Source organism: Podarcis pityusensis (assembly GCF_964106645.2).
Source record: "Podarcis pityusensis genome assembly, chromosome: 12".
Lineage (NCBI taxonomy): Eukaryota > Metazoa > Chordata > Lepidosauria > Squamata > Lacertidae > Podarcis > Podarcis pityusensis.
In genome coordinates, this window is record NC_138037.1 from 25029545 (window position 1) to 25045747 (window position 16203).

General features: G+C 43.7%; 1 protein-coding gene across 1 annotated transcript in view; it reads left to right on the top strand.

Moving 5' to 3' along the window:
* Nucleotides 1–16203, top strand: part of RSU1 (Ras suppressor protein 1) — a 62076-nt gene that overhangs the window by 16189 nt on the left and 29684 nt on the right. The window contains exons 4-8 of the mRNA XM_080974512.1: nucleotides 1777–1897; nucleotides 2784–2902; nucleotides 5055–5137; nucleotides 5525–5639; nucleotides 12342–12474. Of these exons, the coding sequence (XP_080830638.1) occupies nucleotides 1777–1897; nucleotides 2784–2902; nucleotides 5055–5137; nucleotides 5525–5639; nucleotides 12342–12474 (571 nt within the window). The remainder of the gene's footprint in view (nucleotides 1–1776; nucleotides 1898–2783; nucleotides 2903–5054; nucleotides 5138–5524; nucleotides 5640–12341; nucleotides 12475–16203) is intronic.

Sequence of the window (16203 nt, forward strand, 5' to 3'; positions counted from 1 at the left end):
TGTGTGTGTGTGTGTGTGTGTGTGTATTGATCACAGCACTTACCTCTTGGGACGCATATCAAAAAATGGCCCTGCTGAACAGTTCATTATTTAAAGTTGAGCTTTAATTGTTACAATTTAACTGAATTTTAAATGAATGTCTACTTGGGATAATAGGTTATTTAAACAGCAATCCCAATGGGCTGTTTTATTTGGAATGCATTTTTGCTTCAATTTTGTTCATGATGGAGCCAAATAAAAATGTTATTTAGGGCATCCATATGATCAATTTATAGCATATAGATGTGCGCTTGTTGTTGTTCCCTGTGGGAATCCAGGTGTCTTTTGAGACTGTGTTTTTGATGCAAGAATACCCACGCTCAGTCTGCAGATTTACATCATTTTCCTTCCAGTTTGCCTGCCCATCAGTGACAATTGTTAATGGCTTATGGCTTTGCAATTGACACAGGCAGCAGTTGGATAGTAAACGTATCTTCACTGCCCAATAAGAAGGAACAAAATGATATTCAGAATGTTCCAAGATTTTCCATCCTTCATTCAAAGAAGGAAAATGGGGTTTCTAATTCTTGCCTGAGAATGTGTGGACGCTGCCTGGTGGTGAAGTAGTGATGGCCACCGACTTGGAGGACCACAGAAGAGGAATTTGGCAAATTCATGGAGGATAAGACCATCAATGGCTACTAGCCATGATAGTTATGTTCTGCTTCCACTCTACACCAGTTTTGTGGAATCACAAGCAGGGAGGGTGCTGCTGCACTCCGGTCCTTCGTTCAAGGCTTCCCATAGGCCATTGTGATGGGCCATTGGCTTGATCCAAAGACTCTTCTTATGTTATTATGATGAATCCAGGGCACAACTTTGTAGGGGCACAAAAAGCAGCATGCTATGCACAGCACATGTATCTTGGAGTACCTGCACCAGGGACCCCCCCCCCCCAGTCTGACAGAGCTCCCTTGCATGTGTTATGACCCTTTGGGATACAGAGCAGCTTGCTTGATTGCCATGCAATGCATGAAGGGGCAAAGGGTGCAACTAGCTAAGCCTTACAGTGGTCAGGGCGTTGGGGTTTCAATATTTTGGACAACTAGTAGTTTCATAAATTTTATTTAAAAAAAAAAATAACGTTTTTCTTCTGACCTCTGCTGGTGCCTTCCCTCCACTGCATCAGTTAACATTCCTTCTGCCAGGTTGCAGATATGTGCATATTTAGTTACATGCAAACATGGGGTATGATCTAATGGATGCCCTTGTGTCTGTGGGAGGGATTTGGATCCCCAACACCCTCCAAAAGTGTGTTCCTTGGAGTTTGGGGGTACTTCACATCAGGGTGGAAGATGGCATGGGGGTGGGCTGCACAGGGAGGGAGGACTTGGCAAAAATCACCTCCCACCCTCTCCCATCAGTGAAGGCACCTGCTGGATCAAGAACCCTTCCGTTACTGGAAGGGCGCCAATTGGATCCCATTCATAAGAGTGGTTTTTTCTAGGTGAAGCAAAGGTCCTGTTTAGTCCAGTCATTCTCTTGCCCAATGGTCTGCAAGGTGTCTTTGGGAAAGCAGGTCAGTAGCAGCCAACCCTTGTTTTCTGTCCCCATCACCTTGTAACCAGTGGTATGCTACTGCCTTTTTAATAGATGTCTCCCAATGAATATTAGATAAGTTGTCTTGCATGAAATTTCTGAACCTTGTTACAGAAAGTATTTCTGGTCCATAGATAGAAGGGTGGCATGTTTCATGCTGTTGTTGGTTTTCTGAGGGACTTCTGCTTCTCTTTACAGCTGTGCCTGCAAACATTGCAGACCTCCGGAATTTAGAAGTGCTCAACTTTTTCAACAATCAGATTGAGGAACTGCCAATTCAGATTAGCAGCCTTCAGAAGCTGAAGCACTTGAACCTGGGGTGCGTATCCGTCCTGATGAGTTGCTTGGATGCTCCATAAGACGGGCATGGGCCAAATGTGGCCCTCCAGGGCTTTCAGCCCAGCCCTTTCCCCAGGCTTCATCTCTCAGTGTCCCTTCTTCACCTCTCTGGTGGGTTTGCCTGGCTAGAATGTTTTGGAGAAGCAGATCTGTTGCACAAGATCTTCCAATCAACTATAACTGCGCAACCTGAATTTCCCAGTATGTGATTGAATCCCACCCAAAATAGCAACAGTCTGGAAACACCCTTTCTCTTTTTAAAGGACATGTCCTTAGCCATTGTGAGTTTTTAATGTGGCTGTTTTTGTTTCTTTGTGTTATTGTTGGGTCCCCCCCCTTTTTTATGGCCTTTTAGATTATGTGATTGTTGGTCACCTTATGCAGCATCCAAAGCAAATGTACAAGAGAGAATGTGGTCAGTAAAGTCTAAAATGGCTTAACAGAGAGAAACAAGCGATACAGGCAACTCCTCATTTAAGCGGGAGTTATGTTCTAAGGCACTGCACGTTTAAGTGAAATCGCGTATATTGGGAATGCCGCTGAAAAAGCCTGCAAACATCCTCCAAACCTCCTTGCTCAAACTCCAACTCTCAACAGGCCTCAAAGGTCGGTGCAAGAGCTCCTGGGATTGCACTTGCAAAGGCTTGTGGGATTGCTCAGCGCTGTTTCTGCAGCATTTTTGTGCTCTTTTGTGGCTGCTTTTGCCCCTTTTTATGCCACTTCTGGGTTTGCAGTGATGCGCGTGTGTGCAGTCGTGTGTTCCTTGAACACATGTAAATGAGCAGTTGCCTGCGTATACTAAATAAAATAACATGTTTGCATTCATATCCCAAATAATACCTTACACATCCTTCTCTTAACATTAGGATGAACAGGCTTAACTCCTTGCCACGAGGATTTGGCTCCTTGCCAGCTCTGGAGGTTCTTGATTTGACTTACAATAACTTAAACGAAAATTCGCTTCCCGGAAACTTCTTCTATCTAAGTAAGAAACTATTTTAAATTAATTTTTTTTAAATGTGTTAAATCATCCTGAAAAGTTGCTTTGCTTTATGCAGGTAAAATTTATTTGAGGGAGGCTGAACTCTAAAAAAAGAATATTAGAGATATATGCGTCCTTCTATGAGCCGCCTTGAATATTTCTGCATAGCTTGGCAATCTGTACCTTTTGATCTACAGTCACCTGATCTCGGTGGGAGTAAGTGGACGGCTAGGAGTGTTGTATGAGCTACCGCCTTGGTCATATTTTCTTGAATTTTATTCCATTTCATACTGAGCTAAAACTTCAGCAAATGCAGCACCCACCTGGGACAGTTAAGAAGGTCACCAAGCGAGAGAAGAAATGCAAGCCACCACGTTATAATCTGTTTTCCATGAACAATTATTTATCAGCCCTGGGTTCAGCGTGCAGCACCTTTTGCAAATATAAGGCTTTGTGGCTGCTGATGCCTGCCCTAGACCAGCTAGGCCAGTTAATTCCACCACCCCCCTTTCTACCTGGCAAGATGCCTGCAGCAAATAAGTGAGCCATCCTTTCTTTTTAATCCAGGGGTAGCCCTCCAGATGTTGTTGGGCTCCAACTCCCATCAGACCCAGCCAACACAGTCAAAAGTCAGGGCTGATGGGAGTTGTAGTTGAACAGCTTCTGGACAGCAACCTGTTGTCTGTCCCTGTTTTAATGCCTAACATGAGACTCTAACGTGGTGCCACACTGGAGCAGAGGTTGGCAGAGGTGCCAACATGAATAAAATATTGGGGGGCAGGCAAGCCCCAACCTGCATAATCAGTCACATGATGCAGCTCACACACCATTTGAATGACAATACTCATCAACTTTAGGGGGACCAGTCCCCTCAGCCCCTAGAAGTTTGCTCCTATGGGGTAAGCAATCTCTGGCCCCCTGGGCCAAATTTGATCCACTGGGCCATTTTCCCCAAACCACAGTCACCTTCACATCATATGTGACACCAGCTGTGGGGCAGGTAGAGGCACATCTAGATTGGCAGAAAGCAGGATTAAACATTGGCATCAGCTGCTGTGCAGGGACCTCACCCCACACCCGCTCCATGGGGCCAACTACACCCCCCCCCGATTAACATAAACCCACAGTGGGGAGATAAAGATTTGGCCCATCAGGTCGAAAAGGTTCCCCACCCCTGACACTAGACCTATTGACATTAATGGCCTCTGTGGCGTACATGTTTGGTCTACAACTGAGTAGTCTGAGCGATGCAATTTTGGTCCAGCTTTGGAAGTTGTGTCTCCATCAGAAGCATCTTTCCATGGTGAAATGGCTGATTTTCCTTCTGTGTTGGGATGGGTGTGGTGTGTTCTAAGCCATCTGGGAGCCATGAAAAGGTAATGAACTAAAATGAAACCAATTTATCCTTTTACCCCCATCCGCATTTCCCCCCAAATTTACTATCATTTCTTGAAAGGAATAAAGCAGGAATAGCCAAAGCTCACTGGTCCAGGTATCTGCTTTCTATTCAGAAGGTCCCAGGTACAATCCTCTGCTTCTCCTCTGTAGGACTGGGAAATGATTCTCTGCCTGAAAACAGAAAAGTAGCTTCGAATCAATATAGGCAGTCCTGAGCTTGGAAGACCCAATGGTTTATGCTGGTATAAGGCAGCTTCTTAGGTTCCAGATCTGTACAAAATAAATTCTTGTATTTGCTGTATTTTTACTCCAGCCTGATCTAAACTGACTTCTCAGCTATTCTCTGCAGACATCTAAGAGAGGCAGAGGGTGAAGCCTATCGGGAGCTTTTAAGGGCGGGTTGTAGATGCAAATTTTGATAATGACTAGGAATTGGAAGTTAATAAGCTGTGATGGCTTCTGTCCTGGCAGACTCCTATTGAAACGGTGTGCCGTGGCCTGCCAGAGCCTAATGGTACAGGAATTGTTAATTGTGTCAGTCCTTTTGGATATAGATGTTTTCCTGAGCGGACCCAACAGTACAATAAGCCAGTAAATCTAAGTTTGACCTGCTTGTTATTATAGTGAGCCTTGGGTATGTCAAAGGCTTTTCACCAAGTCAGGGTTATTAATCAAAGCTGACACTTTTTTATTGATCAGGCCTCAAATGGTTTGGGTTGTATGCCACCCTGTTTATATATTGCTGTTTAATTTGCAGCCACCCTGCGTGCACTCTATCTAAGTGACAACGATTTTGAAATCCTGCCACCAGATATTGGGAAGCTCACAAAGTTGCAGATAGTAAGTAATTTATCTAAATTCTTGGAAAAAAATCAATTCGCTTTTGCGGCCCTTGTAAGAGTAGAATCAAGTCAATTTGCAGGGGAGCGGTGGGGGCTTTGAAGAAACGGGCCTCCTATTCTTGGCGTTGCCTATTGTTAATCAGCAGACACTTGTAACTAAATTGGAGGAATTGAATGTTTAGGGCGGGGTGAAGTGTCAGAAAGAAAGAAAGAAAGAAAGAAAGAAAGAAAGAAAGGACTTTGCAGTATAAAATATTTATTTATGGCTGATTTTGACATAAACATCTGCTTCCTTTCAACTGAGAATTGTTCTGACAACACTGTGTGCCTGTCTGTGTCTCTCCCACTCAACCACTCACTCTCTCTCTCTCTTTTTTCCTTAAAGCTTAGCCTTAGGGATAATGACCTGATATCCCTCCCTAAAGAAATTGGTGAACTCACTCAGCTTAAAGAACTTCATATCCAGGGCAACCGCCTTACAGTGCTGCCTCCTGAGCTAGGTAAGACTTGGGCATTGCTGCTGTAAGGATGCCTGAAAGCCTACTTGAACACAGCCCTTCATTTTGGTAACCAAACTTGGCCATTAACATCTTTAAAACATGTTCATTGCATTTCCCCCCAGCCCCTGCTAAGCACAAACTAGCAAGCCCAGCAAATACTTAAGGAACATTTCTGAGCATGGGAGGCAAAGATTCCTGCCACAACTAAACTTAATATTGTCACACCTGGCAATAGTGGCATTTGGTATTGTATTTAATGTGTTATATATAAAGCAACATGTCAACATCATTTGTTTGTTTACAGTATGACTTTTTCAGACTATTAATTCAGCATAGAATTGTAGAGTTGGAAGGGACCTCGGCGGTCATTGAATCCAACCTCTTTCAGGAATCTCCCACACAGGGTCCCCCATCCAATTTGAAACCATACGGGACCCTGCTTAGCTTAGCAAATGTGCTCGCAGTTTTATTGATGCACCACTAGGAGAACTAATGATAGTCTACATCATTTTGTGCTATACTCTAGGGCTGTGAATGAGTTACTCTCAGCATATGAAACCAAAGGGAAATGCTATGTCTTAAAATTGGGGGGGGGTTGTTCCAGAAAAATAGGAATAACTGGGCCCACCCCTCCCAGTTTTTCTATTCCCCTCTCTCCCAACCTTCACATCTCTAGTTCCTTGGGTGTCTGTCTTTGACACTGTTCCTCAAAATGCAGTTCATGAGATTGTGGTAAGCAGCACTATCCATAGATAAAATTTTAGTAGGTGTTGTCTTTTCCCCCTGAATTTAAAATGTTATGTGCTGCACTGTAAGACACATCATGATTCACCTCAACAACAGAGTTGCAACCAGTCACATAAAGTGACAGGGAACACTAAATTTCTTGCCATATATACTCTTGATTTCTCAACGACTGGAGTTGCATTTTAGAAGGTAGAGGAGGGGGAAAGCCAAAACAAAGCAGCAGATTTAATTGCAAAATCAGATTACTAATGAGTTGTTGAACGAGCGTTCTATGTATTTTCTATTGTTCAGCTTTTTATATTTTCTTTTTCTTGTCTTGTGAATTGACTTCAAGCTCCCCCCTCCCTTTTGTATAGAGGGACTGACAAATGTAATAAGCAGTAGTGGTAATTAATAATACCCCTGGCCCTAACTCATTCTGGGAGGGGAAATGGCAGTATTTTGAGGGGTCAAAAAAAACACTTGAATGTTTTCTGAGGAAAAAAATGTCTCCTGAGAGACATTTCAGCTCAGCTGTACCAAAGTAGTCATGGTTTATTTGGTGGAGGGGGTTGCTTGCATGCTTGTTTCTACACAAATAATTTTGAACTGAGCAGAATTCACTGTGAACTCCTCCTCCTCCTCCTCCTCCTCAGTCCCCCTTGAAGCAGAGGCTGCCTGCTCTTGTGCAGCTTCCAGTCACTCCAGAAGGGCTTACAAAAGAATACTTCCCCAGTGGATTGGGTCCTGAGGCCAAGTCGTCTTTCTCTTTTGGAAGCAAATCACGTGGCCTCAAAGTAATAAAAATGTAATCCTGAAAGTGTAGAGCAAAGCTGAAGAAAATCGTGGCAGGCGTGCTTTTACATATAGCCTAACTGTACGTTCTGTTCAGAGGGTTTATCCCTTACTTAGCCTTTAATAAAGTTGGATTCGGAGGTATTTATATCCAAATAAGAAAATAAAATTAATTTCTTTCTTCAGAGTATCAGAAAGAGAGCGTGTCCTCTGAGCGGAAATAGAAAAGGACACTTAAACTTTAGCCTTGGTTTCACTTACTGATTTGCAGTATTTTTATCTTGCTCGTCAATGACAAGTTCTCTTGATGGTGTACAATTTATTCTTTACCTCATAAAAAAATTAAAATCCAATATGAATGTAAAATCAAACACAGGTTAAAGCATTGTGCCCAGGGTCTAAAAAGTACTGCAATGCAAAAAGCTTGGGGAAGGAAGAAAGCTTTTCACTTAACGCTGGAAAGACCACAATGTGGGTGCCAAGTGGGCCTCCTTGAGGAGGGTATTTCACAGCCAGTATGCCATGACTGAAAAGGCCTCCCCTTAACAGCCATTCACACCACACAGGCACCTGGAGAAGGGCCTCGGAAAATGATCTTGGGATCAATGCAGGTATATGAGATTACCCTTCAGATAACGCCTGCAAAAGAAATCTATGATAATGCTTGAGGATCTTTTAAGGGCAGTGGCATGGAATGGAATGGAAGGTGGACAACAGAAAGAGGGGAGAGTATGTAGATAAAATCTGACGGCCAGATTCAAATAAACCTTTTGCGCATGCAGCCTGGAAATATTTAATTAAGCACAGTTCCTGATTTTTGTCTGATCTGAAAAACTCTGGTTTCCTGGAATATAAAACCTTCAAACCACGTGTTATGAGTTTAAAATAGTATGTCTTCAGAATGCCAGGACAGTCCCTTAACTCAGGGTCTGCCTGGCAAGACGCTAATGCCCTGAGGGGATAGAGTCCTGTATCACCATTTTTGGATCAGCATTCCACAGTCACAGTGTCAAAACAATTTCCTAACTTCCTTGAGCTGCTTAGTTGAAGTTTACAACTCAGTATAGCCAGCAACCTAACTTTCGGCCTTCGTTCTTCAGGCTCTCATACATGAAACACAAACCCCCTGAATAAGGTTTCGTTCTTTCCCATTTCCCAATTCAACATACTTTTTGTTGAAGTTCTGTTAGTCCATCTGCTTCTTCTCTCGGCCTGCTCTCCCCCCTCCCTTTCCACTCTTCCACTCTCCTAATTTCTGCTTTGTTTTAGCTTTTGGTCCCACTATCAGGTAGGAGCAAAGGGGAAAGGCTTGCTTGCATCCCTGCTTACTAAGCTGAGGAGTTTGAATTTGCTCAGTAGAACTTACTCAAGGGCCAAGTCAGGTCTCCACTGACGTTATCCTTACCGCTAAAGAAAAAGGGACAGACAGGTGGAGATGAAATAAAAAGCACTTCCTGCTGAGTAATGATGCTTTTAGTTAAACCCTGTTACCCTTTTAATTACTTAAACATATGTTCCAAATAGTGCAAATCTCTCTTGAAGCATGATGAGATACTCAGTTTTTTCCTTGGTGAATCAGAGGGTCATTGCAGAGTCATTCATTTCCAGTGACTTTGGCATGTAAATTTGAGTTTTGCAGGATGTAAATTCTAACACATTGCTGACCTCTATCTCTTATTCTTCTGACTCCAGTGTTAATTAGTTAATGCTAGAATGAGCATTTACTCCCAGCAGATTTTCTCAAGATTTTCAAGCATTTTCTACAATTATGAGGTTGATTTGAAGTCATTTTGGAGATGAATGTTGCTTAATGAAGGTCTCCACTTACTCAGCTTTTGAGATCCAGCAATGAAAACATTTGTTCGAGAAAGTATTTAATGCACGTTTGTGTGCGTGGAGCTAAACATTCCTTTCCAAAACTTATCTTGACTTCCTTGTGGCCAGGTCACAAGATGCTTGTGCTTTTCCTTCTTCCTTCTCTGCATCCAGATGGGGTCATCTGAATTTTCCTTGCATTGGCCAACCCACATTTGAAAGGTTTACAGTAATAGGCATCTATTCGACATTTGTCCACAACAAGCATTTTGGATGGTCGTAAACCATGTTTGCACTTTGTTCAGGGAGCAAAGGTACCCAAATACAATGCTGCCAAGGTCCTAACACAGCCCCACACTTTGTGCAAGACCTACATTGTTCTGCCATACCTCTATCAATGTAATAGTCAGTTTCATGTTGGGATGGTATCTAGGGATGATTACATATCCTGAAAGAGATGCATATTTCATTTAGTTGAATAACTTCCTCTCCTTCCATTCCTACTTCGGGGGGGGGGGTGACCCAATATTTTGGTGCCTGAGGAAGAAAATCTAAAAGGTGTCCCTCATCCCCATGATAAGATAGGCTGAAGTTAAGGAACTAGCATTTAGCTGCCCTCTCTTGGCACTGCCTCATTTGCCCATAATGGCAAGGCTAGAAGCCCTACCCTTCTCCACAAAAGCTGGTCCCCAACCTCCTAGTGCATGATTCCCCCCCCCCCAAAAAAATGTGTCCAATTTAAATGATTTTATTTTAGTACTTGGTAACTCTGTTGGAAATATAATGCTTGAGGGGTGAGAAAGCCAAAGTTAAATCTATGTGTGATTTAGTCCTGGCAGTAAGCCTCTCAACCATTTCAAGATTGGAGCGTTCTGCTCTGCACTCCTCTGAATGAGATTTTTGGATCCGACTACCTACACACTGAGCATTGTGCCAGATTTTTGCAATTCGCATGAGTGGCGGCGGGCTGATCGTTCCCTTCTCCCGATGGCAAGGCTTGCAGAATTATAAGCATAAGTGAGTGCTTACTGTTGGGGGCTTTAGAGACAAGTGCCTGTAGGTGTTGTGGTTTTTTTCCTTCCAGGTAATAACATGGCAAATCCAATTTGCAATTGCCGAATAAGCCTCGAAGTAAAATATGATCTTCATAGCAGCATTGGTCAAGGGGTTACTGCTAATCACAGTGCCGGCTTGCTTCCACGGCAGCCTCTGCCTTTAAAACGGCACGTTGAACTGTGTGAATCTGTTTGAGCTCGCCAGCATAGATTTAGACACCCCGGCCTCTCGCTTATTAGGTTCCTCTTTGTCACAGTGCTTAATCCTACTGCCTGATCCTTGTTAGAACAGGAGCGCGGCTGAGGCCTCTAATAAAGGAGGCGGGGTGCGAGGCTGCAAGCCAGGCGCACTCAAGCATGAAGTGCTTAGGGCAATTGCTGCCTGGCTGGGAGAGGGGTGGAGTGCTGGTTCCTGCATGTTATTACGCGAGAGGAGAACAGGCCTTCAGACAGGTGACAGAAGAGGAATGACAAATGGTTCAGAGGGCCCGTCTGGGACCAGCATCCATCTTTCTCCTTTGCACATGCACCAAGGTCATTAGGCTCACCCACTTTCTCCTCCTGGGCTACATTAAGGGTCATGTGGTGCAGTCGTTAAGTGGTTAAGAGCGCTAGGCTTGTAATCTGGTGAACCGGGTTCGTGTCTCCGCTCCTCCACATGCAGCTGCTGGGTGACCTTGGGCCAGTCACACTTCTTTGAAGTCTCTCAGCCCCACTCACCTCACAGAGTGTTTGTCGTGGGGGATGAAGGGAAAGGAGGATGTTAGCCGCTTTGAGACTCCTTCGGGTAGTGATAAAGCGGGATATCAAATCCAAACTCTTCTTCTTCTTCATGTGCTGCACAGAGCATGGAAAATGTACACTGTGTCACCACAGCGAACCACAGCAACTTTGGGGGGCACCTGCTCTCAAGCAGCCCATCCCTCTAGTGCTGCTTAGCTCAGCTACCACACGCTTCCCCGTATAATGCCTGAATTTCATGTATTGCTGCCACTTGTTAATCCAGCACTAGGGAAGTGAAGTTGTTCTGATAGCTTTGCCAGTGTGTAATACAAGGGGGCAACAGAGGCCCAGCCCCCCCCCCCCTGCATATTATGCACAGCCCTTACTTACCTTGTAAAATCTCACATAAGGCACGATTCAGCAGAACCTAGACTCATCTCTCAGCCATGCCCAAATTCACATTAGCAGGGAAAGAGCTTTGTGACATTTTTGCTCACAACAATAATTCAACCTGGCATTTTAAAGACTCAGAACTTTATTTGAGAGCGCTTTTTTCTTTTTTTTCTAATTACTTTAGTTTCCTTCATTAGTCTGTAACTTAGGGCAGGTAACCAAGCCCCAAAGGCAGCTCCCCAAGCCTCCCTTCCAGGCCATACACACCCCTCCCCAGGCCGCAACCCTCACAGCCATGCTGTGTGCCTTTTGTCTAGCTGGAATGTGTTTTCAAACTTGCTGGTCTGGATGGAAGAGGAAGAGAGGGATGTGTGTAGAAGCTTCTTGACCAGAATGAAGTCTACCGTACAATGTTCAGAGTCACATCTGATGCTCTTCCCAACTTTTGCCTCTGGCCCCTCCCACCAAAGGAAGGTTGTCCATGAGGGAATGTGATTCTTAGGCAGGCATAGGCAAACTCGGCCCTCCAGGTGTTTTGGGACTACAACTCCCATCATCCCTGACCACCGGTCCTGTTAGCTAGGGATGATGGGAGTTGTAGTCCCAAAGCATCTGGAGGGCCGAGTTTCCTATGCCTGCTCTTAGGCATAAAAACAAAGATCCTAGCCAATCTAGGTGGGGCTTGAAGTCACGGCCGAGCTGATTGGAGATCATTGGGAGCTCCTGAGTGGAAACAATCCCAGTAGGGTTTGTATCTGGCGCCAGATTTAGAAGGAACAACCTGGAGTGCATTTTAAAGTGCTTGGCTGTTCCTTTGCAGCTGTGTCTTTACACACATGTGACTTGTGGGTGTGGCTCAAGGAAAATGGCTTCACAGGCCAAATTAAAACTCCTTCTGCATCTGATTAGGTCCATGGCCTGGAGGTTCCCAACACTTATGGATGCAGGATAATTTGGTGTCAACTCAGTAGGATGTACTTCTGAGTTAACAGAAATTAGATTTGATTGCACAAATAGTGTCTTATTCAGACTTTCTCGGAAAGAAGTTGACTTCAACTCATTAGGACTCTTTACTTACAGGTAAATATGTTTAGAATCACATTGCACCTTGGTTGATTCTCTCGCTCATGGTTCTTTAAATGCTGGAGTTATTTAAATTATCCAAGAAGAGTAAATGCCTGTTCAATCCTTTCAGGTAACTTGGATTTGACCGGTCAAAAGCAAGTCTTCAAAGCGGAGAACAATCCCTGGGTCACCCCTATTGCAGATCAGTTCCAGCTGGGCATTTCTCATGTGTTTGAATATATTCGGTCAGAGACATACAAATAGTGAGTATTGTGCTTCCATTTGTCTTCAATAGCTTTTCTCTTTCTTTCTTTTTAATGGAGTTGTGGCACAAAGCCCCTGTGAGCTTATCAGGGTCAGTTACCTCAATGACTCAACCCACCCGAACCAAACTGAAGATGGAGGTGCTCCTATTAAGCCCTTCCTCCCCAGAATGAATAGCAGCAGAGACTATGCCACACTTTATCGCCACTGCCCAGTCCATACCATTTGCCTGCACCTTGGCTTGTGTGTTGGAATGCACAGCTGAGGCACATAAAGGGGAGGATTCTGGTGGAGCATCTGTTCCTGTTCACAAAGTTGGTGGCCTGGAGTGCCTAGAGAGCACCTATGCTGTGTCTTAGCTCAGAAGAAAGTGTCTTAAGGTACTTTATTTATTTACATTATCTAACTGTATGCTGCTTTTTCAGGTGGACTTCACAAAGCAAATTCAGTAATATATTTTTTTTAAAAATGGCATCAATAAAAGTTATATAATAAAACAGGAAAGACAAAAGAAACTCTTGGTCACTGAAGGAACTGCTGCTGCTTCTCTCCTCCCTTCAGGGCAAGGCAGTTCCTCAGAAGCGCCTCTGGTGGCAGCAGGAGGGGGTTGCTTAGGTAGGGTCGAACCACTAAGCTAGGTGGCTGTTGTTTACTTGATGGGGGTGTTGGCAATGTGGTGCTTTCCAGACGCCGTTGGACTACAGCTTGACCATTACCTGGAGCTGATGGGAGTTGTATTCCAACAACATTTGAAGGTCCTTACATAGGATGCTCTCTGTCATAAACTGGTGGTTATTTGCCCAGACACTACAAAAGTACAAGGTGCATCTCAGCTTTGCAACAGCTCTGGGGTCGGAAGCGCCATGGCCAAGAAGGTTTTATGCAGAGGGAATTATAGGTGCATAAATTATTGAACCGAGCTTCCACCTTCTGGCTTATGATGCATTTTCAATAAGCTCTTCAGTGCTGAATGAATTACCCACCCATGGATTAGAGGATATATGTCAAATTGCAACTGCCATATGTTAGGAGTTATGATGAAACCATAACGAAATGCCTGGCTACACTGAAAGAGATGGGAATCCAGTAATTTTTCAGCAGCGCAATCATTTTATCAGACAGAAGGATGTAATTACACATAGAGTGTGATAGATCCTTAGGTGGGCAAATGTCTTTGATGGGGTGTAGGTTTGAAAGATGGTCTTGCAAGCCATGCTTGTTCCTGCTGAAGTTTCCTGCTTACAACCAGTGGCAGCATCTGGAGGGGAAGGGCAGGTTGGAACGTTTTTTTCTGTCTGAGTGAGAAGGCAACTTTTAATATCAACACTGTACACAAATATCTGGTTATCTTGCTTGCTCTAATAAAGGTGTGCACAGGAGGGGCGTTAAATAGCAATACAACAAATTTATTTTTAGCTGCACACTATACCTTTAAAGTACATTCAAGGCACATTCTTTCCCAGGCATTCTGGCATGCCACATTCTGGGCATTGTAGTTCACCCCTCACAGAGTTACAATTCCCAGCAACCCATAGCAAACTACAGTGCCCAGAATTCTTTGAGGGGTAGGGAGAAACGTGCTTCAAACATGTTTTAAAGGTTTAGTGCACACTCAACATTTGTTAATTAACAACATGCATCTGATGAAGTGGCCATATGGTCAAGAATTGAAATTGATTGCCGTAAAAAAAGCTTTTTTTTCTTTTTAAGCCTACCTATACACTGATACATTTATTTTGACCATAGTATTCTGGTAGTGTCCTAGCAGTGCCTGCGTACCAACATGTTGGTGAGGTTGCAATAGTCACATGAAGTATTTCTTTTGTTTGGCAGCCTAACCAAGGTGCACTATGCATTATGCTAGCAGCTACTGACAGGATTGTCAGCAAAGGGAAGCAGCTGCCTTGGGTGGAAGCTATTCAGGAGTGAATAGAGCTCTGTGTGCCATTTGTCCAAGCTGGCATTCCTTAAGTGAGCTTGCTCCTCTCGGGTACAGTGACAGCTTCCAGCAGGACTCAGTTGCTGGTATGGCTGGCTCTTGTGCATGCAATTGGGGGTGGGGCATCATCTTGTCCTTCACCCCAGGCGGCAAAATCTCCTGGGTACCAAAGTCCCATGGTGTGGAAAATTCTACCCCATGATAACCACCCATACAGTAAGCAGGTTTTTTATAAAGTGAGGAGAAACCTCACTGCACACACACCTGTTCAGGAATCCTGGGAAGCTAGGGTGTGGTAAAACTGCCCTCCCCAACTGGCAAGGTATTCGGTACTGTCAAATTACAGTGTGGTTCTGTGCACATCGTGGCAAGTTATTACGTCGTAAATCATTACCTGCATCCACATTTGCTTCCATGTTGCTCTCAGGAGGTACTTGGGATTCTTTGCATGTTTACAGATGTGCAAGCAACAGAACTCCCAAGAGGAGACATGTATCATTTGCACCTTCTGTAAACAAAAAAGGAAGCTGGACCAATTGAGCAGAAATTGTTATGCAGTCTCCAGAGTGACTATGGATGTCATGCCAATTGAACCACCCCAGGTATGAGCAAAGGTGGCATCAGTTACTGAGGCCCAGTTACCTTGCTAGCTTCACTCAACAAGCATATCACAGTCCTTCGCAGAGACCGCACCCTATCCTCGCTACTGCCGTTTATCTGGGAATGTGACTGCATAAAGATGGCTTTCTCAAATAAGTAGAAACCTGGTTTTCCAGCAGTCAAAATTGTTTGCACATAGGAAGTTGCATTATACCAGTACATTATACCTTTGGTCCAATTAACTCAGTGTTGACTACATTGAATGTTAGAGGCTCTCCAGCCTTCCATTTAGGGATCTCTCCTAGCCCTCCCTGAAGATGCTAAGGTTTGAACCTAGGACTTTACCACAGAGAGCTTCCCAAAATAATAGCTCTTTGTTATCTTTGTGGGGGTGTTCCTTTATGCATGTTAAACAGTTTGTTTCCCTACAGAGAAGCATCAAAGCATATAAAGCATAACGACAGCAACTTTATCTAAAAGACAATATCTACATGGGGGGGAGTGGTTGTGCCCCTAGTCAACTTTTCAAAGTGACCTTTTTTGTTATGTGTATCCTCTGAGGATCTTGTATGTCTAGAATAGTGACAAAGACATGATGGATAGTATGATTTATTGGCTATAATATACTCAGCAACTACACACGGGCACAAATGTTTAGAACAAAACAGCAAATGAAACTCCTATGAAGAATTGCAGTCTGGAAATATCATACAGAATTAGTGTAACATAATTAGTGACTTGATGATGTGGTTAAACCACAATGAGCGAAGAGGGGTGGGCTTCGCTGATAGCACTTAGAAACAGGCGGCAGTTTTCCAAGTATATTCGAAGCATTAATCATGTCCTTCAGATCATTTCTCCATGGTTCATTCTTTTTTCTAAAAAGCAAATTGTTTTAGTGTTCTCATTTGTGATACTTTTTTTTTAGTTGCTACCTGATGATTTCATCTCAGCTAAAGTATTTCCTTTACTTAAATATTTGGCAGAGGGTTGTTGTTTTTAAACAGCTGTTACACCAAATGGATTTGTCTTAACACTTGCTTTGAAATGTGCTGTTTGTATGACCTTGTCATCTGATTTCAGCAGGATTCTTAGAAAATACTTCCAATTTATTACCATTCTAGAATTAACTTCCTCTCCCCATGGGAACTGTCAAATGGAGTTAAAAGATCCCTTGACATGATGCCTT